This window comes from Dasypus novemcinctus, chromosome 8 (genome assembly GCF_030445035.2).
Source record: "Dasypus novemcinctus isolate mDasNov1 chromosome 8, mDasNov1.1.hap2, whole genome shotgun sequence".
Taxonomy (NCBI): domain Eukaryota; kingdom Metazoa; phylum Chordata; class Mammalia; order Cingulata; family Dasypodidae; genus Dasypus; species Dasypus novemcinctus.
This window is the reverse complement of record NC_080680.1, coordinates 71,165,817-71,191,911: the sequence shown is the minus strand read 5'-3', so window position 1 is coordinate 71,191,911 and position 26,095 is coordinate 71,165,817. Positions and strand designations below refer to the sequence as shown.

At 38.8% G+C, this 26,095-nt stretch overlaps 1 protein-coding gene across 7 annotated transcripts in view; it reads right to left on the bottom strand.

The window, feature by feature from the left end:
• TEK (TEK receptor tyrosine kinase) overlaps positions 1–26,095 on the bottom strand; it is a 127,199-nt gene that overhangs the window by 62,627 nt on the left and 38,477 nt on the right. For 5 of the 7 annotated variants that reach the window (XR_011649412.1, XR_011649413.1, XR_009186816.2 and 2 more), the window contains exon 2: positions 5,583–5,894. The exons of the other annotated variants lie outside the window; for them this stretch is intronic. Coding sequence is in view for 2 of the 5 variants with exons in the window: in XM_004447448.5 (XP_004447505.2) it covers positions 5,583–5,894 (312 nt within the window). In the remaining 3 variants the exon portion in view is untranslated. The remainder of the gene's footprint in view (positions 1–5,582; positions 5,895–26,095) is intronic. 7 annotated transcript variants of the gene reach the window in all.

The following is a 26,095-nucleotide window of genomic DNA, read 5'->3' as shown; positions in this document are numbered from 1 at the left end:
ACCATTGCCTATTTGTTTATTTATTATATTTCCCTTGTTTTGGTACACTTTTCGTCTGCCGCCATGGCAGACCTCTCAGCTCAGATCCCAGGTGCTACAGGGGAATGCATTCAGTGTAACTCTTCAAGGGTAGGTGGGTGGGGTGGTACAAAAGCAATGTCCTCAGGATGGGCCAAATTTCACCAAAAAACTTTTTCAGAAACTGTTTTTCAACAAGCTTGGGGCACAAGGAAGAGTGTTTGAGAATGCAAATTATTGTTAGCTTGAAGGCTCTCAAGGCAAACAATGTTGCTGTCCCACCTTTCCTCGAAGTGTGTGACCCCCTTCAACACAGCAGACCAAGTTTGCTGGCTAAAATCTGAATTTGCTGTAGGCTGTGTCCCTCCCTCTCCCCTTCTTCAGGAAGAGGACACTGCAAGCCCCTCAGTCTGCAGCCTCTGTTGTCCACAGCTGCTACAGTCTGCAGAATGCGTTTTTCCCCCAAGGCTGGGGGGATGAATGCCAGCAGATGCTGCTGCAGCCTTGCTCACAGGAATTTTCCAGCCAGCCATAACTCCTTTCCTTTTTCCCTCTCTCTTCTGGGTGGTGTCTTACCTTTCCCTGGTGTTCTAAGCCCCAGAGTAGCCCCCAGACAGTCTCTGCCTGTCCTCTGGGCATTTTTTTCCCTCCTATGCATTTTTCAATCTCTATTTACATGTCTGTTTCTTCAGGGGCCTTACATGACCCCTGAAATGCACATTAAGTGACCTCATAGTTGCTCTCCAAATACCTTGCTCTTTCCCCTTACAGCCTTGAGCCCAGAGTTCAGGAATTGTTTTGAAAGATGGCATGATGTGCTCCTAGGGCAGCCTCTGGGATCTGGCCTGAGTTCACCTTCCCAGGTCTAACACTCACTAGTTGTGTGAATGCAGCTAAGTTACAGGAGCCATAGGCCTCTCTACTAATGGGTTATAATAGTCCTTACCAGATATGCATTTGGTAAATACTAAATTAGATAATAATATGTATAAAGTTCCTAGGGGAGTGTCAGGCACATAATAAATCCTCAGAACATGTTAAGCATTGTTGGTCAGGGCATTCCCAGTGAGTGGCACAAAGAATGAAAGAATGAATGAATCTGATTTCAAATTTTCAAATTTTTCTCTATGCTTTCTGCATATTCATTTCTGTTATTTAGACACAAATGCCCCCTCACTATCAACTTCATTTATCATGTTTGGAGAGTTTAATGTTCTTAGAAGTAAAATAATATCTCAAATGAAAATGGGGGGAGGGGTATACCAGTGCTTGCTCTGATGGAATGTTCTGAACCAGATCTTTGGAACTGAAAATATTTCAAACTTCATTTCCTTCTCCCCAAATGAAATCGCCAGCGAGGTTTGAACAAACTGCTTTTTACAGTCTTGGATGATGCCATTGATAAAAACAGTTTGGCCATTTTTGGGTTTGTGAGCCAATTAAAGCTGTATTTTGGCACATCTCAAATGGATTTTCCACTTCCTCCCCAGATGCAGGAGTCAGCAGGACAGGAATATGTTGATGTTTATCCTATTCTACTGTGTCCTTGGGCAGGCACTTCTGAGTTCCCAGAGTGTTTTACTGGGGAATTAATAGCGGCATGAAGACCTAGCTTTCAGGTTCTCATGACCCACCGTGAAGGAGACTGCTTTTCCTCAGACCACGTTTCAGCCATTGCATAGTCAGCAAGAGAAATGGAACAAGTCCAACAGCCTGAGATGAAGAAAGTACCAACCAATTTCTTTTATTTTGTAAAAATCTCCAAAACTGTGTTAATAGATATAAAATATTTCCACAATTAAGTAGAAATATTTACACTCCCAGTGAATTATGACTTACTCCAAAGCACTCTAATAATGATAGTTATTGAACATTTACTTCCAGATAATGTAGGTGATTTTAAGTACCTTGCCTCTTTTAATTATCAAATGTGTATGTCAAAATCTCTATCCCCATTGTTTAATTCAAACGAGGAAACTATGATTTCAGTTAAATAACTTGCCCAGGGTCATGCCCAAAGCCGATAACTGGCTAATATCAACTCCCATACTTCAACACTCTATCCTGGGTTGCTGTTTTTAGAGTTTCAAGTGGAGTCATTATACTTTATAAAATAAAGTGCTCAGAATAGGAGAGTGTGGTTAATCTTAAGTGAAAGTGACACACAAAAGATAGTACAGTGGTTATAAGTACAAACTCTGAAGTCAGATTGCTTGGCCTCAAATCCCTACCCCTAAAATTTACAAACTGCTATTGTTCTTATTATTGTGTACCTTAATCTGCAACATTTCATTTTACACAAGCTTTCAGGAACCATATTTTAAACGTACCCAGGGGAACTGGTTTCTTAAAAATGCCATTTTTTTAAGCTTTAAGACCATATTGTAGGAATTATTTTATCTGTTTCACAGATGAGGAAAAAAATGAGACCTATAGAGGTTAAAAAACTTTTTTTTAATATGGTCAGCTAGTAATTAGTGAAGTTAGTATCTGAGTCTAAAAGCCATCTGCTCTCAACTGTAGCACACTATTGAAGCCTGCCTTTGCATCATTTAACTGAGTTTAAGCAAACCTCTACCTGTGCTGACCTAAAAGACTCTCAGTTTAGACAGGTCATTATGGTTGGTTTTTAACTGCCAAGTTTCTGGTTCAATATCCTCTCTATGTTCATATTTACACGTTGTTGAAGTTCATCCCAGGACAGCCAAGAAGAGGCATGATAGCGCTTGACATTTCACTCCTGTGAAACCACCGGGGCAAGAATCTCAGATCATCTTCACTCAGAATGTGGAAATATCAGCAAAGAGACATTACTCTTAATACAAATCAAATACAAAATGGCATGTGAAAAATAATAGAGTTGACTTTTCAGCCATGATAGCTTTGGCACACCTCACATCCCTTTGTTCAACCTCTCTTCCCTCACCAGAGAGCTGCATTCCTGGGAATTTCTGTTGAGCACTTTTCCCACTCGTCCGGGTGTCATTTAAAGGTGAACATTATAATTTTGCTAAGAAAACTCTTTCCTTCATTTGTAATGAATAGCGATTTTATCACTTTTGACCTCAAAACGAGCTTGTTGCCTTTAGATACTTTAATTACTACCACTAGCAAATTCAAAGAAATGTTTTCTGGTAGACCCCAGTTAGGTGCTGACTCTAAAGCCTTGCTACTCAAAGGGTGATCCAGGGCCCAGCAGCATCACATCATTTGAGACACTGTTAGAAAGGCAGAATGTCAGGACACCCCCCACCTCTACCACATTACCCTGTGTATCAGAGTCTGAATTTTAACAAGACCCCCTGTTGATTCATAAGCACATTCAACTTTGAGGAGCACTGGTTTAGGAAATGGCAGACTCTTATCTATCAGAATCTATCAGAGAAATGTGCAGAGGTGTGTTACTTATCTGGATCATCTTGATAATTAAAAACCAAATCCCTGAAGAGCTCACAATATCATTATCTCTTGAAATGACAAATTCTTAGTCCATAGCCCCCTGAGGTTATGATGATGTTCATTTGGAAAGGAGTTTTTGGTTTAGGTATCAACAGCCCAGAGAAAGTGGCCAATGGATGATGGACGAAGGTACAGATCTCTCTGGTCTGATGATAAGAGGTCATCTCTGCTGGAACTCTATGCCCTATTCCCAGCAGATATCATCAAGAGCATCAGAAATCTTTTGGGACAGAACTGAATAATTAAATAATATTTGTGATGCCAGCAACTCCAACTAATACCAGATTGGTGGGCTGGCTTAAAGATTTAGCTTAATGTAGAAAAATCAAAACCTTCGTACACTGATGGTGGGAATTTAAAATGGTACAGTCACTTTGGGAAACAATCTGACCATTCCTCAAACAATTAAACATAGAGTTACCATGTGACCTGGCAATTCCACTCTTAGGTATATACCCAAGAGAAATGAAAATATACGTATATGTAAAAACTTGTACATGAATGTTTATAGAAGCATTATTCACAATAGTCAAATGTGGAAATAACCAAAAGGTCCATCAAATGACAAATAAACAAAATGTGGTATATCCATATAATGGACTATTATTCACCATAAAATGACTGAAGTACTGATACATGCTATAAACATGGATGAACTAGAAAGCATTATACTAAATTAAAGAAGCCAGTCACAAAGACCACATATTCTATGATTCCACCCTTATAAAATGTCCAGAATAGAGAGATCTATGGAGACAGAAAATAGATTAGTGGGAGGAAAGGGAGGTGATCACTAAAAGCTGTAGGATTTCTTTTTGAGATGATGAAAATGTCATAAATTGACTGTGACATTTGTCACAGTCTTTGAACTCGAACATACTGAACTCTTTGAACATACTAAAACCACTAAACTGTACACTTTAAATGAGGGGATTGTAAGACATGTGAATTATATCTCAATAAAGCTGTCAAAAAAAAAAATCTTAGGACCCTCCCCTAGAGGAGGCTCTCAAAATCCTCCCATAGAAACTCTGGTGTTCTGTGAGCTGGGCCCTGGACATTTCACTTCTAAAATTGAATCATGGTCTTTTCTCAAGCGTGGCAGACTATAAAGATGGCCTGAATTCTTTATCCCTCCTTGTATCTATACTCTTTGCCATTTAACTTTGTAATGCCCTCCCACTCTGACTCTAGACTCAACCATTTGACTGGCCTTGGACAATAAAATGAGGTAAAAGTAACGGTATGCAATTCTGAGCCTAAGTCACAAGGAGTCTTGTATGTTTCCACTTGTTCTTTTGCCCCTTTTGTTATCTCCATGTGAACATACTTAGGTTAACCTGCTGAAAGATATGAGATATGTGGAACAGAACCAAGTCGCCCTAGTTGTCCTAGGTGAGCCAGCCTAATGAGCCTGTAGTCAGCTATTACCCGGACATGTTACCAGGCCCAGCCAAGATCAGCAGAGCCACTTAGTCAACCCAGCTGACTCAGACTCATAAGCTATAAATGCATAGTGTTGTATGCCTCTTTAGCTGGTGGTTGTGTGTTATGCAGGATTATTTTGACAATAGATAATTGATACTACAAGTAACCAATTAAATTAAATTGATAGAAGTTACCCATTTTCAAATTTCTATCATTTTTCCCCCTGAAAACACTGACTTCTGTTATGAGAACTCAGAGGCAAGCAAAATAATGAGTTTCAGGTGAAAAATAATAAGAAAGCTCAAACAGCCAATTGTGATTAATTTAAGAATGGACAGTTATTCTTCATTGCTGTGACTTTCATATTACATACACTTAATATAGTCACATTTCCTGGGAGGCCATAAAGTCCTTGACAGAACACCATGATATGCTGATAGATTTCATTTCATCTCACAAACTAGACACAATATCACTAATACATTAGGAGGTTTAAGTGGATGTTTCCAATGTTCAATATACCAAAGACAATGATATTTGGAAAGCAGCATACAAGTCTTCATACTCCAACTCAGGCAGCTCATGCCCAGCCTTTGAGTGGGCAGCCACTAAGGCAAAATGTATACGTGTGTGTTTCCCAGTGGGCCTCACCTGCCCATAACTGAGTAGTGGGTTACCTTGTTGGCGCATCTTTATAGTTCGTATCCTTATTGTCTCTCCTCGAACTCGCCCTTCACAGAAGTAAGCACCGTTGATTTTACTAGCCTTTTCCCTCTTCCAAACAACTTTTTTAGCCCATTCTCTGGTCACATCTTGAGTAACTTCCAGTGGATCCTGGTGTTGGTTCATTAAAGCTTCAAAGTCCCTTCCTATGGTGATGGGCTCATGAGGACGCCATCCCGAGGCAATGCAGGTGAGGGATGTTTCCGCGTCAGACACAAGAGGTAGGGAATTGATCAAGATCAGGTCCATGGCACCTTCTACTGTTCCTAAAAGCAAAGAGGGGGTATTATGTATGATGAAGTTTATTAACATGAGCACATGGGATAAACAGGTCTTAACAAAACCATGCCTTTAAAAAATCGTTGCATGGGTTGTCTTTCTAAAGTGCTGTTCTGATCACCTGTGTCTCTTCCATAGGGCAAGATCCAAAACTCTTCACAGTGGCACCAAGAGCCTTCATCACCTAGACCCTGCTAACCTCTCCTGCCCCACTCTGCAGCTGCAATGTACTATCAATTATTCTTTGGCCCTAAAGCAAGCCACATATTATATATCTTTACCCACTATAATAAGAAAACATGGTTGGGTACTCAGTAATTGTTTATTGATTTGAGATAAATTAACTTTATGAGAGAGCATGTATTGCCATGATAATAAAGTATTTTAAAGAATTATATCATTCGCAGACACTGTTTGCTAACTTTATAGACTCTCATCATTTTCAAAGAATTGTCCAACTCCATGTTAAACTACAAGATAGGAGAAGGGCAGTGGATAAGTAAAGTCTGCATTTTTCTCTGAGCCTCATTTGCCTCATATTTAAAGCGAGGTCAAGAAAACCTATCTTGCAGGAGTCTTGTGGAGACTGAATGAGATAAAATACATAAAATTGTCAAGCACTGTGTCTGCTAATTATTGGGTACTCATTGGTCATTATTTCATTTCTCTTTTTGTACTTCCTGAATGTCTAACCCCAAGCCCCAACCCTTTCCCAAATATAAAAACAAAATCCTACATGACCTTTAAGATGTAGTCCACAAATTTATTCCATAAATGATACATACTTAAAAAAAAGAAAATCCTCATTTTGCTTTCTAAGTCTTTTCAGTTTTCAAAAGTTTCTTAATGGAGTAAATGGAATGTGCCCATTCTTTCCACTCTTTAAATGTGGAAATATCAGGACTGGAGCCTGTTCTCTGGTTTCAGTGATGGTTGATTCCCAAATATGCATAAACTGGTCAGGAGACTGAAGAGGTCAAGCAAATTGGGTGATGAGGATGCAACTGTTATCTCAGAGACCTTTGTGCAGCTATAAAGTGATTCAGGTAGGCTACATGTTGTCTCATTTAAATTCTCATGTTACCTAATTAAATTCTCCCAACAACCCTGCGAGATAGTTGCACCATTATTTCAATTTTAAACACGAGGAAATAGAGACTAAATTCCACAGCTTTTGAAGTCTAAGCTGGGATTTAAATTCTCACTGGTCTTTCAGTTCCTTGGATATACCACATCCCTCCCTATCCTACCTTCTCAGGCTTTTTTATATGTTATTCTCCCTGCTGGAATGCTCTTCTTCACTCTTTGCATGGCTTTCTCCTGTTCATCCTTTGGGCCTCAGCTTAAACACCACTTTCACATAAAGGGCTTCTCTTGTCTTCCTTTTCCATAATTTCTACATACTCTCTTCTCATTATGCTCTAATTCAGTCTCCTATTTGTTTCATTCATAAAAATTACTGCAGTTTGCAATTATTGTATTTACCCTCTCTTCTCCTAGATGGTAAGTTCCATGAAGATGAGGACTGATGCAGTTTTGTTCACATCCTTTTATATATGAAAATACTGCCTAGCTTAGTGCTTGGCAGATGGAGGACTAGGATCCACTTAGGCCAAACATTGTTCCTGGCATGAAGTCCTCATACAGTTTGGTTTTAATGGTAATCATCAGTGTTTGCTGACTGCAGTGATATTTTGAAGATGATCTTACTAGGAGTTACATCTCTATACAATTAATTAGGAAGAATTTCAAAGTCAAATCTTAATATCAGCAAAAGTTAGAGTTGCATTTTATTGTGATGTTAACTCAATGTATGGGGTTGGAGTAGAAAAACTTGCCTAGATTTGTTTCTCAGTCCTGCTCCCTAAAGCATCTAACTTGCTTCCAGCCTCATCAGTAATGTAAGCTCTCAGTGGGGGCTGGGGGGAAGTGGTGTGGGGATAGGTTGGTAGAGGTTGAGGTTGAGCTAGGAAACCAAGCAGTGGAATTACAGCTCCAGAGTAAGAACAGAGCACACCTCCTCTTCCATGTGCTTTTCCAGCCCTGCCTCAGAAAGGACACCACCTCATCTCCTGTACTCACTCAATTCAGGCATGTCCCCAAAGAGAGTCATCAAGAGGAAGGAAGTGTGGTAATTCTTTCAACTCCGACTCAATCCATCCCTGTTTCTAGGTCCAGTCGAATGACTTGCCAAAATCGAGGAATCTGCTCTGAACTCACGGCACTGGCACTGGCTGTGGTTTATTTAATGACTTTAGGAAATAATATAAAAAGCTGCTGACCTGAAAAGACAACTACACTTGGTCCGTATATTGTTTCTAGGTATGGATCTGGTTTCTGTTTCTCTTGCTCCCCCCAGCTCTCTCCCTTGACTATCAGAATGGAAAGGGACCTTGTTTTATCCCTGCAGTCTGCACCTGCCTACACTTTGCTACTATTCAGCATGCTAGCTATAGGAAGCCCTCTTCCACCAGTGAGCCCCATGACCTTTGTAACACCATTTGCCATAGACATATTAGAAGGGTCTTGTACGTGAGCTTTCAGTGTGGAAGAAATAGCCACAAGGTTCCAAATAAAGATTTTAAGACTCATCTGCTTTGTTTCACTAAAATAAGAATCTGTATTTGTATTTGTTTGGATGTGCCTAAAGAATTTCTGAAAGGTAATATAAGAAACTCAGAATAGTGGTGGCCTATTAGGGGAGAACTGGGTAGTCAGGGGACATTATACAGAAAGATTCTTCACTGTATATTTAGTCATACTGGCTTTTGAACCGTTTTGAATATTATTTACACATAAAAATTAAACAAAAAAAGTAAATATCTTGTGATTCCCTTACAAAGGAGCAATAGCCATTGAATGAAGGTAGTCAAGAGCCATGAAACTATATGTCTATTGTCATTTATTCCTATGCCCACTCCAAATCTTCTTGGATTGTGTCCTAATAATTCATTTCTCTTTCTCCTTTGGACTTATAACAGGAAATGACATCATCCTTCAGTGCTGAAAAAGAACCAATATGTATTCATATAATCCAGCAATCCCCCTCCTAGGTATTTACCCAAATGAATTAAACAGTGATTTCCATATAAAAACCTGCACACAAATGTTTATAGCAGCTCTATTCATAAGTGGCCAAAAATTGGAGGCAGACAAGATATCCTCCAATAAGCAAATAGATAAACTCTGGTACATCCATAGAATGGGATATTATTCAGCAATAAAAAGAAACGAATTATCAAGATGTAAAAAGACACAGAGAATCTAAAATGCTTATCGCTGAGTAAAAGAAGTCAGTCTAAAAAAGCTATATTCGGTATGATTCCAACTATATGACATTGTGAAAAAGGCAAAACTTTAGAAACAGTAAAAATGTCAGCAATTACTCGGCGCTCAGGGGGAAGACTGGAGGGATGTGTAGGTGGAAAGCGGGGCATTTTTAGGGCAGTGAAATTATTCTCTATGATACCTAATAGTGGACATAGGACATAATGCACTTGGCAAAACCCATAGAACTGTACAACAAGACTGAATCTTAAACTATAGCCTTTGGTTAAAAATAGTGTAACAATTTTGGTTCATCAATGCAAGATGTTAATAATAGGGGGAAATGTAAGTAGTGGGGGGGAAGAGAGGGTATATGGAAACTCTCCGTACTTTCTGAACACTTGTTCTGTAAACCTAAAACTGTTCAAAAAGTAAAGCCTTTTTTTTAAAAAGGATACGGGTTAAAATAAAATTTAAGAAACGGGACACCTAGGGTGACCAAACTTAGCCTTTCAAAGAGAATGAAGTTGCAGAGGCCCTACTGCAGCAGATACCACTGTGGCCTGTGGCTTCTCACAAGAGTTCTACTGACACTGTGAAAGGTCAGACTGCATGACTTGTGCCACTCAAGGAATCAGGGACATTTTCCTGAGAATAATTACCAAATGACATATCCCATCTGGGTTTACACAGATCTCTGGCCCTGTGCCTAACAAATTTTCTTACATTATAGTACCTATCCTCTCTAAGTCATATTGGGGACTGGTATTGAGTTGTTTCATCACAACCATAGCCTTAAGGAACTCTGATCAACTTCACTAATTAGTCCTATTTACGCTTCTATCATGAAGGCTAAGAGTTTTGTGTAAGAAAGTGAGAGGCGTATTGATTTTCCCACATTTGTTTTTGAGATTGATAGTGTTTTTCTTTAGCAAAGCTCCCTTCTCAAATTCTTTTCAATGTTTGCATAAAACTGTACTCTTACTTGGAGGGAAATATTTCCTGCCATGGCATGGCATCTGCCAAGTTGAAATATAATTGTCCATCACAATTGAAGCATAAACAGTACCTTAATATGTTGATTTGCTAATTGCATTTCCTTGTGTGCTACACTGAACAGCTTCTAATTTTCACAGTAAAATTTTCTGGCTAAATCCCATTGTGGTGAACTCAAAATAATGTTCAAAACATGTTGTTGTATTTGGATTTTCTTGTATTCAATATTACTTTGAATAATGAACCATGAACGAGACAAGGAAATATTTTTAATCTAAAAATAGCAATAGAAATTGGGCCTAAATCAACACCCATGTAATAAAACTGAATTGAATTAGCAATTAGAGAAAGAGCCAAGTTTTTCAAACTGTTTTAAGTAGTCCTCATTTTTCATTTTCTAGAGAAGTATTCCAGAAGTTTCAGAGAGTAGCAGTATGGAAGGTGAAATCAACAGAGGGGATTTCAGATCCCACCCTCCCACACACATTCTTGTTAAAGCAACTCTACTTTCATCAGTTCTTTTAACATTTATGCTGCAATAAGATTTCATTTGGAAAAACAATAAGATTTTGCATAATTAAAAACAAATAAAACCAATCACAGTAAGATGCCACTTCATACCCCTAGGACGGCTATTATTTTAAAAATGGAAAATAAGTGTTGTCAATGATGTGGAGAAATTGGAACCCTTGTGCATTGTTGATGGAAATGTAAAATGGTGCAGCCATTGTGGAAAATAGTTTGGAAGTTCCTCAAAAAGTTAAGCATATAATTACCATTTAACCTGGCAATTCTACCTCTAGGTATATACCCCAAAGAAGTGAAAACAATGAACTCTAACAGTACTGGTAAACCAATGTTCATAGCAGCACTATTCATAATAGCCAAAAGGTAGAAACAACTTAAATGTTCATTCACAGATGAATGCATAAACAAAAGATGGTATACACATACAATGAAATGTTACCCAGCCATAAAAAGGAATGAAGTTCTGATACATGCTACAACATGGATGAACCTAGAAAACATTATGTTAATAACATAATTCAGACACAAAAGGACAAAAAGTGTATGATTCTATGTATATGAAATATCTAGAATATGCAAATTCATAGAGACAGAAAATAAATTAGAGGTTACCAGGGCCAGGGGGGAGGGAGGAATGTGGAGTTATTGCTTACTAAATATGGAGTTTATCTTTAGGGTAATGGAAAAGTTTTAGTAAAGTATGGTGGTGATGGCAGCACAACACTGTAAATGTAATTAATTGAATGTACCTTGAGATGCACACTTAAAATGTTTGAAATGGAAAATTTTAAATTATAGATAAGTTACCATAATAAATTTCAAAAAATAATGCAAAATGAATGTACTAAAAACCATTAACTGATGGTTAATGTGGTAAATATTAAGTGAATTTTGCCTCCATAAAAATAGACGAATAAAGAACCATAAAACCTCAGAGGTCACCAGTTTTTACTTTTTTTTTTTCCTAACAGGTGAAGAAAATGAGATCCAGGAAGTTTAAATATGAATATCAATACACATACATTTCACTTCAGCCCCAACATGATTTTCCAATTAGCCTGCTTTCTCTCTCTTCCCACATTGAAGCTCAACACAGCTATAGATAGCCAAGTTCTGATTAACCCAGTTCCCATTGTCAAAGCATTGGCAAGCTAAGAGTAAAAAGCAGGTTAAATTATTGCATTATGAAGCTATTTCCTTTTGCTTGTTATTACCTTAGAATTGCAGTGTTAGGTAAAATTTTGCTAATGTGTTTGGAATAGTGTATCATGTCTTCTGAGGACTTGTCTCTAAGGTTTCTTGGCATTTTGGTATTTAGCTACATTAAAAATTTTTCTAAGGTTTTCTTGATCCTCTCACATTTCTAACAGCAATAGATACCTTAAAGTTCTAAATATTTAAAATGGCAATTATTACTACCTTGACTGAAAGTATTTCTGAAATCAGGGGTTTGGCAGTGAGCTGAAATGGTGTAAGCCAGAAGAATTTCTGGAATCAAAACTCAAGCAATGAGCTGAAGAAGCAAAAAGAATCTCAAATATCCAAAATACTTTGTGGAATTGTTTAAATTTTAGTTTCATTACTGTTTTCATTTTAAAAACAATTTATTGAAGTATATCATTAAAAAATGAACATACATAAACAATAAGTGTATAATAAAAGTTGTGAAACAAATATGCACATCATCACACAGGATTTCCCATATATCAATCTACCACAAATATCTTGCATTTTTGGGAAACATTTGTGAAAAATTATGAAAGAACATTGTTAAAGTAACGCTACAAACTATAGTCCATGTCTTTACTTTGGTATTAGGGTGTTGTTGTCTTCATAAAATGTGTTGGGTAATTTTCCTTCCTTTTCAATTGTTTGGAAGAGTTTTAACAGGATTAATATATCTCAAAATGCTTGGAAGAATTCACCTGTGAAGACATCTGTTTCTGGATTTCTCTTTACTGGAAGATTTTTGATGACTGATTCAATCTCTTTGTGATTGGTTTCCTGAGTTCCTGTATTTATTGTAGAGTCAATGGAGGTTGTGTATGGATTTCTAGGAATTTGTCCATTTCATCTAGGTTGTCTAATTTCTTGTCATACAGTTTCTCTTATGGTCCTTTTTATTTCTGTGGGATCATTCATAAATATTTCCTTTTCCTTTCCTGATCTATCTGTCTGTCTGTCTATCTATCTATATGTTCACTCTTTTTGTATTTGTTGTCTTGCTAAGGGTTTGTTGATTTTATTGATCTTTTCAATGAACCAGCTTTTGATTTTGATTTTCTCCATTGTTTTTGTTGTTGTTGTTCTCAATTTCCTTTATTTCTGCTCTCATCTTTGTTATTTCTTTATTTCTGCTTACTTTGGGATTGGTTTGTTCTTTTGTTTGTTTGTTTATTTCTTTAGTTCTTCAGTTGGGACTTTGATTTTAGCTCTTTCTTCCTTTTTAGTACAGGCATCTAGGGTATAAATTTCCCTCTCAGCACTGCCTTCACTGTATCCTATAAGGTTTTTTGTTTTTGTTTTTGTTTTGGTTTTTTTCTTTTGTTTTTTGTAGGTAAGGGAGTAAAGAATTTATTAAGAAACAAGAAAAGAGTACATAGTCCTAGACAGGGACTCCAGGCATGCTACAGTATGAACCATGCAAATGGGTTACCCAGGTTAGGTGTTTTAAGACTTTTACTCCTCCTACTGCATAATATTAGGGAGGGGCCCCAACTCTTTGTTGTTCTAATTGGTTGTCTTATGATCCCTGCCTGTTAGGTCTCAGGGGCCCAATGAGAATTTGATAAGCTTTGTTCTTATTTTCATTAGCCTCAAGATAACTACTAATTTCTCTTGCAATTTCTTCTTTGACCCCCTGTTTAGGAGTGCATTGTTTAGCCTCCATATATTTGCAAAATTTCCCCTTTCCTATTTATTAATGATTTCCAGCTTCATTCCATTTTGATCAGAGTAGGTGCCTTGTATAATTTCAATATTCTTAAATTTATTGAGATCTGTGTTATGGACCAACATGTGGTCTTTCCTGGAGAAAGATTCATGAGCACTTGGGAAGAATGTACCATCTGCTGATTTGGGTTGCGTGTTCTTTATATCTGTTAGGTCCAGCTTATTTATCATATTGTTCAACTTCTCTATTTACTTGTTGATCTTCTATTTGTTCTATCTATTGATGTGAATGGCATGTTGAAGTCTCCAACTATTATTGTAGAGATATCACTTCTCCTTTCAGTTTTCCCAGAGTTTGCCTCACATATTTTGGGCCATCCTGGGTAGATATTTATGACTGTTACTCCTTCCTAGCGGGTTGTCCCTTTTATTAATAAATAATAGTTTTCTGGATCTCAACACTTTTTTTACATTTAAAGTCTATTTTGTCTGACACCAGTATAGCTATTTCTGCTCTCTTTTGGTTAGTATTTGTGTGAAGTATCTTTTCCCATCCTTCCCCTTTTAGTCTATTTGCATTCTTATATCTAAGGTAAATATCCTGCAGACAGCATATGAATGGCACATATTTTCTTATCTATTATATCAGCCTACATCTTTTGATATGGGAGATTAATCCATTAACATTCAGTTATTATTGTAAAGGCATTACTTACATCAACCATTTTATCCTTTGGCTTTCATATGTCATATCTTATTTTTGTCCATCTTTTGGTTACCCATTCTGGTAGTCTTCACTTCTACATTCTCTCTCCTGACTCTTTTACTTTTTCTGGTTGCAGAACTACCTATAGTGTTGCCTGCAGAGCTGGGTTCTTGTTTACAAACTCTCTAAGTTTCTGTTTATCTGTGACTATTTAAACTCATTGTCATATATGAAGGGCCATTTTGCCAGATAAAAAATTCTTGCCTGGTAATTTTTCTCATTCAGTATCTTAATTATACCATACTACTGTCTTCTTGCCTTCCTAGTTTCTGAAGAGAAATATTCACTAAGTCTTATTGGATGTCCCTAGTATGTGGTGTTTTGGTTCTCCCTTGCTGCTTTCAGAATTTTCATTTTATCTTTGGCATTCTGAATATTATGTGTCTTTGGTAGGTCTATTTGGATTTATACAAATTGGAGTATGCTGTTCTTTCTGGACATGTTTATTTATATATTTCATGAGGGTTGGGAAATTTGGGGCTGTTATTTCCTCAGATACTCTTTCTGCCCCCTTCCCCTTCTCTCCTCCTTCTGGAACTTCCATAACACATATGTTGGTGTGCTTCATGCTATTGTTCAACTCCCTAAGTCCCTGCTCAATTTTTTCTATTATTTTTCTCTGTTCTTCTCTCTTTTCAATTTCAGTAGTTCTGTCTTCTACATAGCTAATTCTATCTTCCATGATTTCAAATCTGCTATTTTGTGTCTATTATATTTCCAATTTCACTTATTATGCTTTCATTCCCATAAGCTCTGCTATTTTTCTAGCCAAGGTTTCAAGTTTTTCTTTGTGATCACCTAGTATCTTTTTATTTTTTCTCTCTAGGACTCATATATAGTCAAAGAAATCATTTTACATACAAATTAACCTAACAACTTTTTTAATCAAATCAATTTTGATACATACTAATAAAGCATATAATTCATCCAAAATGTATTTAGTATAACCACAGTTGTATATTCAATACCTCAATCATTATTATACATTTTTTCATTATTTCAATAATAAACAGAAAACAAACTAACAAGAAAATTCATCACCCATCAATCTCTCTTTGCTTCCCCTGATGTACATAGCTGCTGTTTCTGGCTATTTTGCACAATTATTCATCTATTTATTAAGCAGTTTTATTGAGATATATTCATACACTATGTGATCTATCCAAAGTGTATAATCAATGGCTTTTAGTGTAATCACAATGTTGTACATTTATTGCCACAAAATATTTTTACAGTTCCATTACTCCAAAAAGAAAAATTCCATGCCCATTAGCAGTCCTTTCTCAGCCCTAAATAACCATTAATCTAAATTCATCTTTATATACTGACATATTTTATATAAATAGAATTGGACAATATATAATATTTTGTATCTGATTTCTTTCACTTAGCATAATGCTTTTGTCTGATATTAACATCTTGTATTGTTAATGCACATTTATTCATTTTCAAAGAAAAACAGTCATATATGCAATTTTACCATATTCATATTCTACATGAAATTTTACTGTGCTATATAGTCCCACTTATATTTTTTCCTTTCCTTTTAGTAATATACATGACCTTAGACTTTCTCTTTAAACCCCATTCATACCCATATAATAGTACTGCTAGTTACAGACATTACATTGGGTTTTCACCTTTTCTGTTCATTTACATAGATTAACACACATCCTTTTAAAAAATTCTGCACAAGTTGACCCTCAGCTTTCCATTCTCCAACCTCATTCTATTTTCTAGTGACCCATATTCAATTTATTAACTCCATGAGATTACACAATATATTTAGTTCAGAGTAGCACAATCACACAGTACTTGTCCTTTTGTGTCTGGCTTGGTGCACTTAATATGTCCTCCAGGTTCATCCATGTTGTTACATGCTTTATGACTTCTAACAGCTGCATAATATTCCATCCTGTGTATACAACACAATTTGTTTATTCTTCAGTTGATGAACACTTGGGTTGTTTCCATCTTTTGGCAATTGTGAGTAATGCCACTATGAACATCAGTGCGCAGATGTCTGTTTGTGTCACTATTCTCAGTTTTCTGGGTATATACCTAGTAGAGGTATTGCCAGGTCACATGACAACTCTACATTCAACTTCCTTAGGAAGTGCCAAAGAGTCCTCCATGGTAGCTCTACCATTCTAACTTCCCACCAACAGTGATTTAGTGTCCCCATCTCTCCATGTCCTCTCTAGCACTTGTGGTTCTCTGTCTTTTTAATAGTGGTTATTCTAAGAGGTATGAAATGATATCTCAATGTCGTTTTGATTTGCATTTCCCTATCTGCAAGTGATGTTGAATAATTTCTCATGTGTATTTTTGCCATTTGTATTTCTTATTTGGACAAATGTCTGTTCAAGTCTTTTGCCAATTTTCAAATCAGGTCATTTGTCTTTTTATTGGTTAGCTGTAGCATTCCTTAATATCATGGATATTATACCCTTACTGGATATATAATTTCCAAATATTTTCTCCCATTGAGTTGGCTATCTTTTCCTCTTTTTGACAAAGTCCTTTGAGGGGCAAAAGTGTTTATTTTGAGGAGGTACCATTTATCTTTTTATTTTGTAGCTTGTATTTTGGGTGCAAGGTCCAAGAAACCATCACCCACCACAAGGTCTTTAAGATGTTCCTCTACATTTTCTTCTTGTAGTTTTATGATCCTGGCTTTTACATTTAGGTCTTTAATTCATTCATTTTGAGTTCATTCTTATATAGAAAGTGAGATAGGGGTCCTCTTTCATTCTTTTGGTTATGAATATCCAGTTCTCCCAGCACCATTTGTTGAAGAGACTGTTTTGACCCATTAACATTGTGTTGGTACCTTTGTCAAAAACCAGTTGGTCATAGGGGTGCAAGTTTATTTCTGGATTTTCATATTTATACCAATACCATGCTGTTTTGATTCCTGTAGTTTTGTAATTTGTGTCAAGTTCAGGCAGTGAAATTCCTCCCTTGTTGCTCTTCTTTTTTGGAATGTTTTTTGCTATTCAGGAACACTTTCTCTTCCAAATGAATTTGGTGATTGCCTTTTCTATTTCTGTAAAGTAGACTGTTGGAATTTTGATTGGTACTGCATTTAACCTATAAATTAGTGTTGAAGCCTCTGGGGGGCTTCGTGGGGGACCCCAAAGCCTCTGTGGGGCTTTTTGGGGCCGCGGGCTTAGGTGAGGACGACGCGGCTGGGCTAGAGGAACTCAAACCATGGAGACGAGGCTGGTGGCACAGGTCTGGTTTATTTAGGAAGTGCGCACAGTATTATAGGGCAGGAGAGGGGCGTGGGGAATGCTGATTGGTTTAGAGGTGAGCAGCATTTTGGTTGGCTGCCGTAAGCAGTTGCCAGGGGGGAAGGCTGGTAAGAGGTTACATGAAGTGGGAGAGGTGGTGGCAGAGGATTGGCTATTGCTGTTGCGGGGGTGGAAGGCAGACTCAGCTTCTTAGGCAGTGGCGGGAAATAGAGAACAAAGCAGTAGCGTGGGGGGGAAGGGAGCGGGAGAGGGAGGGGAGGAAGAAGGGTGGAGTGGCAGGGGCCGACCAGATGTTACGTTTAGGCGGGAGATTATGGGCGCAGCCTCTGCTGGTGCCTGGGCGGGCTTGAAGGCGTCACGCCCATGCCGGCTGAGGACGCGGCGGCCCATTCTAGCGGCCCTGTAGTAGGCCTGGGCAGGCTGAGGGCTTGCGCTCGTGCCAGCCACCCTGACCCCGGGCTCCAGGCTACGCGTTTGCCTTCCGCCGGGGCTGGCCATGCCTAGGGAGGCTTGCTGTCCCACAAATCAGTTTGGGTAGGATTGACATTTTTATGATATTTAGCCTTCCATTCCATGAACACGGAATGTCTTTCCATTTGTTTAGGTATCTTTTTTTTTTTTTTAAAGATTTATTATTTTTATTTATTTAATTCCCCTCCCCTCCCCCGGTTGTCTGTTTTCTGTGTCTTTTTGCTGCGTCTTGTTTCTTTGTCTGCTTCTGTTGTCGTCAGCAGCACGGGAAGTGTGGGCGGCACCATTCCTCGGCAGGCTGCTCCCTCCTTCGCGCTGGGCGGCTCTCCTTATGGGTGCACTCCTTGCGCGTGGGGCTCCCCTACGCGGGGGACACCCCTGCGTGGCATGGCACTCCTTGCGCGCATCAGCACTGCGCATGGGCCAGCTCCACACGGGTCAAGGAGGCCCGGGGCTTGAACCGCGGACCTCCCATGTGGTAGACGGACGCCCTAACCACTGGTCCAAAGTCCGTTTCCCCGTGTTTAGGTATCTTTTGATTTCTTTTAGCATTGTTTTGTAGTTTTCTGCATGTAAGTCCTATACTTCTTCAGTTAAATTGATTCTTATGAATTTGAGTTTATTTGTTGCTATGTAAATGGAATCTCCCCCCTGATTTCCAACTCAGATTTTTCAATGTTAGTATAGAGAAACGTTACTAATTTTTGGTATTGATTTTATATCCTGCCACTTTGTTGAACTCTTTTATTAACTCAAGTAGCTTTGTCATAGACATTTCAGACTTTCCTCATGTGCACTTCCTTGGTCTGCCAGTAGACCGGCTATTTGGCAACCCTCTCAGTTCAACACCTGGTTGGAATCTTTTTGCTACAACATGGACTGGATCAATGTGATAGAGGTTCCTGCTTGGAGGCTAAGAGCCTGGGATTTCAAGCTTTCTCAGAAGCAGCTCTCCAACCTTCACTGGAAGCCCCCTCCCTATTCCTGAGTAGGAAATAATTCCATTCCCCACTACATCCTCAATAACCAGTCCCAGTCAGGAGACAGGGAGATTGAGAGGGTCAGATCTCTTTAGTCCCAGATCTCTTCAGTACCAAACTGGCTCCCAAGGCAAACCATGGCCTAGCCCCACCCAGCCTGAAAGCACTCTTGGGACACAGCAGACCAGATTTGTGGGTCATAAGTTCAGTTGGCCTTAGGCTGTGTCCCTCTCTCTCCCCTTTCTTGGGGAGGTGAATCCCTGGGACCCCCTTTGTCTGTAGCCACCAGCCCTGAAGCTTGAGAATTCAAAAATATCTACAGTGTGGGGAGGTTGCCAGCACTAGCAGCTGCAGCTGTTGACCCACAGTTTTTCTGTCACAATTCTTTTCCTTTGTCCCTTCCTCTTATGGGTGATGTCCAGCCTTCCTCTAGTGTCCTCAATCCTAGATTTTTTTTCCAGACCATTTCTGCCTGTGCTGTAGCTATTTTTCTGGGGAGAAGAGAATCCCATATATCCTAGTCAGCCATCTTCTGGAAATCTCTCACAGTATCTTCTTAATGTCTTTTATTTCTTTCAGCATGTTGTCCTTCAACTCCATAATTTGATTTAAGAGATTTGTATGAACGTTATAAATTGGTTGTGTCAAGTCCTGTGTCTCGTCTGGAGCTTTGATGTGTTGTTCCTTTGCCTGAGTTATATCTTCCTTTTCCTAAGTGTGGCTTGTAATTTTGTCCTTTGACTCTTGGTTCAACTTTTCTAGATCTTTAGGATTGCCCCCTAAAGACCTACTAATGGGGTGCAGACCAGTTCCAAGGTCCTTGGAGAGGGGTGCAGTAAAGGCACTTGATTGCCATTTATTTATTTGTTTGTTTGTTTGTTTATTATTCCCCTCTTCTTTTCATGCAATTTTCCGGTCTTCCAGCAGATAGCACACTTTGGTAGACCTCCCAGCTCAGACTTCAGTGCTAGAAGGGAAGGGAATCAAGGTATCCCAGTCCTTGCATAAGTAATGTCCCTCAGGGCAGGCTACCTCTCACAAATAAACTTTTTCAGAAGCTGTTTTTCTCCCTTGGCGGGCTGCACTCTCCCTCCGCCTCTCAGCAACCAGTCCAGAGCACTGTGGAGGGTGTTTGAGAATGTAAATTATCTTTAGCTACAGGCAGGCTCTCAAGGCAAACAATGTCTTAGGACCCCTGTCCTGGAAGTATGTGATCTCTTCAACCCAGCAGACCAAGTTTGCTGACCTAATTCTGAATTTGCTGTAGGCTGTGTCCCTCCCACTCCCCTTCTTGGTGAAGAGGCTCCCTGCCACCTGCTTAGTGGAAAGTCATCTAGTCCATAGCCACTGCAGTCTGCACACTGCTGTTTGCTCTGAGGTATGGTGGATAAGTGCTAACAGTAGCTGCTGCTGCCTGACTCACAGGATTTTTCCAGCCAGCTGAGACTCCTTCCCTTTGATTCTCTCTCTTCTGGGTGGTATCCAGCCTTCCCCTGGTGTCCTGAGCCCAGAGCAGCTCCCCAGAGAGTCTCCACCTGTCCGCTAGCTAATTTTTTTTCTGGGAGAAGTTATCCCTCTGCCTCTCTAATCCTCCATATTCCTAGAAGCCCCAGTTTCATTACTTTTTATGCTTTCTGGAGAAGGTAATTTCTTCTAATTTCAAACACCACTCATGAAATCGTTTATATGTTCTTTCTTTCCTTTGATTGCTGAACATTTATTATCTCCCATTTGCTAGGTAATGCATTCAGCCCTGGAGACACAACAATGCAGAAAACAAATACAAGTAACTGACAAGTAAATGAGAGAGACATACATGGAAAACCAATCAGGTAATTAAATACAACCATGGGCCCATGATAAGTACTACGGAAAAGGATTGCAAGGTGCTATGAGATAACATAATGGTGAGCCTAAGTCAGGAGTTGTGAGTGGATGCATTGGTGGATCAAGTAAGGCCTCCCTGAGTAAGTGATATTTGACCTGAAGGAGAATTGGAATTACACAGGCAAAGGGAGAGAAATATGAGAAAATAGTTAGAAAAGTCTTTCCCAAAAAGTAACTACTGAGCAGAGTTTTGAAGAATGAATAAGTGTTCAGCAGAACTCACTTCTAAAATGTGCTTCCTTAAATCTACCCTAAATTTGGTATTACTTTCTCCATTTTTTATCCTATGCAAAACTGTATGCCATTTAATGCAGCAACCCTCTGGTAAAGTATTTTTAGTGCCTTCTCTACCTTCTTGTCTCATCTAAAGAAATTCAGTTCCCAGGCAAGCTTCTAACACTTTAATCTTTTTTATTCTTCATGATCCTTTTATGTAGATAGTAAGACTCTGGGCAATAACTTCATCCTTATAGGTCATTCCAAGAAGACATTAGGCAATTAATGAGAAAAGACTAAAATGCACAGTACAGAAAATAACTAAGGTAAGTTGCTAACTTTTTTGGGTGTAGTTGTGAATATGGAATTAGGGGCATCCTGGATGTGACTGGGTTATGTCTCTAATCACAAACTGTTCTCACCCAGGAATTGTGCCAAGACAGTTTCCTCAAAGGGCTTGTCAGTTTCCCATCCCTACTTCCCAGCCAAACAAGGCTTTTGTCTGTCTGCTAGTGGGAATGGCATCCTCTTCCCACCTTCAAACACAGAAATCTTCCACCCAGGACAAATAACACATGCTCTAGTTGGTGTTAGGACCAGTCAGCTGTCAGGAAACTTTTTACTTCTAGGGAGTAGCAGAGCAACCAAACAGGCAATTTTATTACACATTTAGCACACATGTGGGTTTCCATGCAAACTTCGTTCTGTGAGGCCAACATTGGAAGAGGGGTGGGCATGGCATCATCAAATCGAGAATTGTTTAGGCTGGAAGAGACTTTAGAAATTGTCTGGTGCAAGCCTCCAATTACAGAAGAGGGACTGGCCCGTGTTACTCAGAGAGTAGTGACAAAGTCAGCCCTCAAGCACTGCTTTCTCTCTAGGGCCCTTCTGTCACCTCAGAGTAGCAGTGTAAAAGGACAAAATTCTTAGTGTGAGGCAATTTGGGAGGTGTTCACATCTGGCAGGAAGGCTCCTGGAGAATCCTGGAGCTTGGTTGAAACTGGGGTAAGGAAGGGAGACAATGGGGAGAGGGGGACAAAAAGCTGGAAAGCATACAAGACAGAGAGATTGGGAATATTCAGAAATGAGTTTTGCCCACTTCACAAAATCCTACAACTGACAATGCTGCTTCATCATCTTTCCTATCTTTCTTGCTGTGAAGGAGGGATGATCTGTAATTGGGTCATGTCTGTCTAGCTCCAAGAAATGTACCTGGAGTGGAGGAATCAGTCTTTGGAGCCTATCCACCCTCTCTGGGCTCTTCTCCTGATTGAATCACCTGCTATTTCCCCCTGTGCACACCCACACCCACACCATCTCTGTCCTCTAAGAGAGTATTGAACAAAACTCTTAACTCCTCAGTGTCCTCTTATCTAGCTCTCAGTAAGAATCTGATAGACTTGTTTGCACAAAAAGAAGATAACCAAGAATAGTTTAAAGTGGAAGCCCACTGAGAAGGATTGGAGGAGCAAAGGAGAGAATTAAGTCATAATGGAAGAATTTCAGGATCATGACAGTTACTAAAAGGAGATTGACAGAGGACGAAGGCCAGTCTTCTCAGCAGACTTCAGCTTATATAATGTAGGGAATGAAGTTAACATTTATTATTATATACTACATACCAGATACAATGCTAGGTGCTTGCAAATACTGTCCATTTGTATTCTTTTAATAATATTGAAGGAAGGTATTTGTATTCTATTTTATAGTGAAAAACTGAAACTCAGGAATGTTCAAGTAATATACCTGATAACACAATGATAATAAGTAGAAAGATGGGTTTTGAATCCATGTGCCCTAGTTTGATATTGTTTATGAATTCCAAAAATAGATATTGGATTATGTTTATAACTGGTCTGTTCCTCTGGGCATAGTAGATTGTATTAACTTCAGAGGTTTCCCTTTTACTTTATTAAATTATGATTAGGGCTTTGATTGGGCCACATTAGTAGGACATTGAGTCCCTGCCCCCTTGGTGGGCAGGGGTTCACAGCGAAAATGAAATGGCAGAGGAGAGAGTTGAAATTTTGATGCTGGAGCCCTGGGAAGTAAATGCAAAGGAGAAGAACACAGAGGAATAGAGAGGTCTCCATAGACACAGCAGAGGCTCTGGGAAGAAAGAGAGCCTAGTAGTCTACCGCTGACCTTGTGGAGAGCGGAGCAGCTGAGTTCAGAGAGAAATGAGCCGCAGAAGAGAGACAAGACTTATCTCAGCTTACAACCAAGCTTGGAAGAAGCTAGGACCACAGAGTCTTAAGGAGGGAGAAGGAAGGCCGAACCCTTGCAGATGTCAGCAGCCACCTTGCTACAAAACATGGCAACAGACTTTGGTGAGGAAAGTAACTTATGCTTTATGGCCTGGTAACTGTAAGCTTCTACCCCAAATAAATATCCTTTATAAAAGCCAAAAAATTTCTGGTACTTTACATCAGCACCTCTTTGGCAAACTAATACACCATGTCTCACTGATTTTAAGTTTTTTTACTACCCTCTGTACTTCACTGTAAGTACCAAGAGAGAAGTCTATTTTATCCAACATTATATCCCTAATAATTAGCCCCGTGCCTGGCACATAGTAGGTACTCAATAAAGACTGATGTATAGATAAGTGAACAAATAAATAAGACCTGTCTTCAGTAAATGAGTTATTCAATAAGCATTTACCTAATAATTACTATGACTGGGCTCTGTACTGCATTATTTGGATCAGGTGAAGAATAAAATACAGTTTCTGCCTTCAATAAATTTATAGTCTAGTCAACCAAAGGCATGAATATTCTCAAAGCCATAAGAAAAAAGCTATCAAATTTGACTACCAAAAAAGTGAAAACATTCTACACACAAAAAAAATCCATAAATAAATTTACATGGCCAAGTGAGAAAAATATTTTACATGTAAAACTTAAAAAATTAATATGTATAACATACAAAAAAATTCTATGAATCTATAAATGAGTGGCAGTTGGAAGAAGAAGAAATACAAATATCCAATTGCAGTAGATTGAAAAAATGACAACAATATTTTTAAATTCTGTCTGTCAAGAAGTAGAATCTATTTTTCCCACCTTAGAATCTATGTTTGGCCCTAGGACTTCTCTATATCTATGGAATTTTAACAAATGTGATTCAAATAGTTTTGAGAAATGCTTGCTGATGTGGACCATCCCCCTGGGCTTGTCCTCTCTTTCTGCTCTTTGGAACCCTAAGACCAACATAAGAAGAAGCCTGGACTAACCTACTGGTGAATAAAAAGACCACCCAAAGCAGACATGAGCCATTCCACCTGAGGCCCACAGATCAACTGATAGATTTGTGAGTAAGCCCACCTAGATCAGTTACTAAAAGGAGATTGACAGAGGACGAGGAAATTTCCAAAGTAAACCCAGAGAATGTGGCTTGGCTTCTGCTTGCAGCTTATAGCAAAATGCTAGATGAGAGAGATATGCTGAGGATGGAACTGTCAGGCACAAAGAAAATAGAAACTGATTCTGGAAATACCAAGCCTCTGGAGATGAAGCTCCCAGAAAGCCAAATGAGGAACTGATCATAGAGATCAGCCAAACAGTCTCAGTAGGACTTCCTGCCTGACCTACAGAATAATGATATATAACAAGTATTTATTGTTTTACCACTATGTTTTTGGATGGCTTGTTATTCAATGAAAACTAACTGATACTCTAATAAACATATGAAAATATGTTTAAACTGACTTTTGTAAATGCCAAAATACAAATTATAAATATGATTTGTCTATCAAATCTCCAGTGACTAGACTTCTAGGAAAATAGAGTATTAGAGAAGCAGAGGCATCATCTCTCCCAGAAAAAAAAAAGCTAGACAAAGGCAGAGACTGTCTGGAGGGCTGCTCTGGGGCTCAGGACACCCAGGAAGGCTAGATAGCACCTAGAAGAGAAAGGGGCAAAGGAAAGGAGTCTGGCTGGAAAAATCCTGTGAGTAAAGCAGCAGCTATTGCTGCTGCTGCTGACGCTCATCCCTCACCCTCTGAGCAAACAGCAGTCTGTGGACTGCAGTAGCTGTGGACTACAGCAGCTGTGAACTAAGTAGACTAGCAGGGGCTCTCTTCCTCAAGAAAGGGAGAGGAAAGGACACAGCCTACAGCAAATTTATATTTTAGCCTAGCAAACTTGGTCTGCTGTGTTGAAGGAGTCACATACTTCCAGGCTGGGTTGGGCCACAACATTGCTTGCCCTGAGAGTCTGCACAAACACCTTGAAACCTTGGCTAGAAAAATAGCAGAGCTTATGGGAATAAAAGGCATAAATAAGTGAAACTGAAAATACAATATTGCCACACAGCAAATTTAAAATCATGGAAGGAAGAATCCGTTACATAGAGACAGAACAGGTGAAATTAAAAAGAGGAACAGAGAGAGAAAAGAATTAAAAATTTTGAACTAGGGTGTTAGGGAATTAAATGATAGCATGAAACACACCAACATATGTTTTATGGGAGTTCCAGAAGAAGAAAAGGGAAAAGGCAGAAAAAGTATTTGAGGAAATAATGGCCCCAAATTTTCTAACTGTCATGAAAAATATGAATATATGTATCCAGGAAGCACAGCATGCTCCAATTAGAATAAATCCAAATAGAACTACCCCAAGACACAAACTATTCAGAATGCCAAATGCCAAAGATAAGAGAAAATTTTTAAAGCAGCAAATAAGTGAGAAGCAAAACATAACTTAAAAGGAATGTCAAAAAAGACTTAGTGCACGTTTCTCTTCAAAAACCAGGGAGGCAGGAAGGCATGGTATGATGTAATTAAGATACTGAAAGAGAAAAACTGCCAGCCAAGAATTCTTTATCTGGCAAAACAGTTCTTCAAATATGATGGTGAGTTAAAAATATTCACAGATAAACAGAAACTAAGAGAGTTTGTAAACAAGAATCCAACTAATGGCAGGATA